This window comes from Benincasa hispida, chromosome 10 (assembly GCF_009727055.1).
Source record: "Benincasa hispida cultivar B227 chromosome 10, ASM972705v1, whole genome shotgun sequence".
NCBI classification, from domain to species: Eukaryota; Viridiplantae; Streptophyta; class Magnoliopsida; order Cucurbitales; family Cucurbitaceae; genus Benincasa; species Benincasa hispida.
This window is the reverse complement of record NC_052358.1, coordinates 61715568-61719589: the sequence shown is the minus strand read 5'-3', so window position 1 is coordinate 61719589 and position 4022 is coordinate 61715568. Positions and strand designations below refer to the sequence as shown.

Genomic DNA, 4022 nt, shown 5'->3' with positions numbered 1-4022 from the left:
TCATTAATAAAAGTTGATAAAAGCTTATCAGTATCTAAACTAATAGAAATATAAAATTATTAAAATTTATTATTTTGTGTAAATAATTCTCTTGTTTTTTAAATCTCGAAAATTTCCTAATCTAATAGTCTGGATTAAATTTAAGATTAAACGAAATAAATGACTAAAATCAGAAAGTGCAAAAAAACTACTAAAGTACTAGATACACCGCATTTATAAAGAAATAATTCTTTAGTAAAAGTAGACGGGACCATAATATGATTATTTAATGCAATCCACTATGGAAGAACAAATCAGTGTTTGGATCATCTATATATATTTTAGGTTGTTTTTCCTATGAAATATAAGTTATCAAATCAACCAAGTTTGAGTTCAAATATCATCAACACACAACTCTTCATTTCTTCTTTGTCAATGGCTCTTCACCCATTTTTCACTTCTTTTCATATGAGTTGTTTCATCGAACGAGTCTCGTTTAATCTCAACCCTTCATATGTTCCTCGGACCATTAAAATAATCGGTGCTGCTAGGATGTGTGACCAGACCATTATACGACGGACAGGAAATTACCAACCTCCTATTTGGAAACATGAGTTCATTCAATCATTAAGAAGTAAATTTACGGTATGAATGATGGAATTCTTTAGAATTGATTAGTTACTTTGTTTGTTTAGAGTTTGTTTGATAATGATTTTGTTTTTCCTTTTTTTTTTTTTTTTTTTGAAATTTATGTTTGATTCCTCTCAATTTTTAAATATAAATTTCTCCTTTGTTTAAAAAATACTTAAATTTTTAGTCAAATTCTAAAAGGAAAACAGGATTTTGAAAACTATTATTATTATTTTTATTATTATTAGTTTTCAAAACTTAGCAGGATGTTTTTCAAATATTACGGGTGAAATTTAAAAACTTCGTTTTCAAAAATAAAAGATCAATTTAAATTTAATTTTTTAAAGAATTGGGAATTACTTGTGGACATGTATGTTGTGTCCAGGAAGAAACATATGTTGGATGGTTCAAGTTGAAGGGAGAGGTAAAGGTCATCATGGACAAAGTAATCGGTGATTCTCTAAAGCAACTAGAGCTCATTGATATCTTACAACGACTTGGCATCTCATACCATTTTGAGAATGAGATTAAGGATGTGTTGAAAACAATATACGAGAAGAGCTATGAAAATGATGATTGGAAAAACAATAATCTCTATGCAACATCACTTGAATTTAGACTTTTAAGGCAACATGGATTCAATCTTTCGCAAGGTATACATTCTTTCTCAAACAATTATTTTTCTTTTGTCTAATAAAAGTTATATATATATATATATATATATATATATTTGCTAACATCGGTTATATAGTTTTGTTTTTGGATTCTACTTAAAAAGTTGGACATTGGTCCCTAATCTTAAATCATAACTAATGAAAAATGTTAATTCACTTCTCATATATTACATTGAATGTCGAATCCATTTGACACGTGAAAATGTATGCATGTGAAAATTTCATATGTACACTATGGTCATGTTGCATGTATTAGATAATATGCATAATTTTTAATATTTAACAAATATTTGTATTTTACTGGCAGATGTTTTTAATAACTTCTTCACAGATGAGATGAAAAGTTTCAACCCACACTTGTACGACGATTTAAGTGGAATGTTAGGTTTATATGAAGCTTCATTTTTATGTATAGAAGGTGAGAACATTTTAGAGAAGGCAAAACATTTTACAATAAAGCATTTAGAAAAATACATGAGATCATGCAAGGATGAAAATGAAGCAGCCATTATTAGACATGCGTTGGAACTTCCCTTACATTGGAGAATGCCAAGATTGGAGACAAGATGGTTCATTGATATCTACGAGAAAAAAGTGGACATGAATCCTATGCTTCTTGAATTTGCTAAACTTGATTTCAATAGGGTCCAATCTATCCACCAACGGGATTTGAAATATGCATCAAGGTAACACTAAATTTATCATTTACACAACCGAAATATAATGAAATATGACATAAATTTTAACGAGTTAAAATTAATATTAATTAAAAATGAAATGAAATTAGAGGAACGGGCCAAATAGCATACGACAAAATTTGTTTATATCAATATTTTTACAAACTTAACATGCATTGTTGTGTAATGAACACAGTTGGTGGAGGAGCACTGGACTTGGTGAAAAGTTGAGCTTTGCAAGAGATAGATTGACGGAAAATTTCTTTTGGACAGTTGGGGTTGGATTTGAACCTGAGCTCTCATATTTTAGAAGAATGACCACAAAAGTTAATGCATTAATAACAACAATAGATGATGTTTATGATGTCTATGGCACATTAGATGAACTCCAACTCTTTACCGATGCAGTAGAGAGGTAAGTTGTAACATCCCGAGCTTCGAGTCGTTACAATAATTCTATAACATATGGACAAGTTTAAGTTGTGTATGCTCACTTTTTTGTTCTCTCTAAGAATAAAATGCATATTATTTTGTTTTCAAAATTCGTTTGTTGCATAGAGGGAGAAAAATGTCTGGTCTCCAATCTTTCCAAAAACAAATAATTTAATTCTTTAAACTTTACTTTATAAAAATTTAGTTGTTGAATTTTAATAAGTTTTAGTCTTGTAGATCGATAAAATTGATCAAGAACTATACGTGATTATAAACTACAAACATCTCTTATTTTAAAAAAAAAAAATTGACACTTAATTTTAATGAAATTTTTTAGGTTAAGAATTAAATTTTTATAAATTTGATCAAGGAACTAAATCCTTATAGTAGAATGAAAAAATTGTTTTTTTTCTCCAATTTGAATCTAAAAAATTTATTAATATTTAATTTTGTTCAAAATTGTGATTTCAGGTGGGATGTTGCTGCAGTGGACCAACTTCCTGACTATATGAAAATATGTTTTCTTGCTCTTCACAATTCGGTTAATGAGATGGGTTTTGATGTACTAAGAGACAAAGGAATCAATGTTATCCAATACCTTAAGAAAGCAGTATGAAGTTAATTTATGTTAAACTTTTTAAAATTTTCATCCGATTGACATTATTATTCCAAATCATAATTATCTGATTTAATATTCTAATTTAATTTTTACAGTGGATAGATTTGTGCAAAACTTATATGTTGGAAGCAAAGTGGTATCACACTGGTTATAAACCAACATTGGAAGAATATCTAGATAATGGATGGATTTCAATATCAGGACCTGTTATATTAGTTCATGCATATGTTTTTGTGACATCTCCAACAATCAAAGATATGGAGAGTTTCAAACAATATATTGACGTGATTCGTTGGTCATCGACAATTTTGCGACTTGCTGATGATCTAGGAACATCTTCGGTACGTGGAATATATGTCTGATATCTCTTCTTTTACGTGACAAAAAGTATATCTTCAAGTTAATGACTAAATTACCTTCTATTCATTTTTACATTTTGAAAATTTCGTTACTAATATAGTCCTATTATGGATTTCGTTCAGGATGAATTAAAAAGAGGGGATGTTCCAAAATCAATACAATGTTACATGAATGATACAGGTGCATCAGAGAATAAAGCACGTGAACATATAAAACATTTGATTGTTGAGGCATGGAAGAAGCTAAATAAGGTTGAAGTCGAGAATTCTATCTTCCCCCAAGTATTCATTGAGAGAGCTAAAAATCTTGCCAGAATGGCCCAATGCATGTATCAGTATGGTGATGGACATGGCATAGGACACCAAGAAACAAAAGTTCGTGTAATGTCTCTACTTATTCAACCGTTTTACATTCGTTCATATAGTGAAAAATTGCCTAATTTTATTTAAACGTAGGCAAATACCAAATTTATTTGAGTAGAAAATGATGTCTCGTAATAAGAATTATGTATAAGTTATTATAAACGTTCTTGAGGATGGAAAACAAACTTTATTAGTTTATCGTCCATAAGACCTAAAGCATGTATGTAAGCCAAAATTAATAAGAATATGCAATTATTTAAATTTATAAAATGAAATTGGTCAAATCTTT

At 29.0% G+C, this 4022-nt stretch overlaps 1 protein-coding gene across 1 annotated transcript; it reads left to right on the top strand.

Moving 5' to 3' along the window:
• The first annotated feature begins 414 nt into the window (after nt 1–414).
• On the top strand, nt 415–3820 carry LOC120089176 (terpene synthase 10-like). Its single transcript, XM_039046588.1, has 7 exons — nt 415–624; nt 995–1262; nt 1591–1969; nt 2157–2375; nt 2864–3002; nt 3107–3352; nt 3494–3820. The coding sequence occupies exons 1-7, from the start codon at nt 415–417 to the stop codon at nt 3818–3820; spliced, it is 1788 nt and encodes a 595-aa protein (XP_038902516.1).
• Nucleotides 3821–4022: the final 202 nt, after the last annotated feature.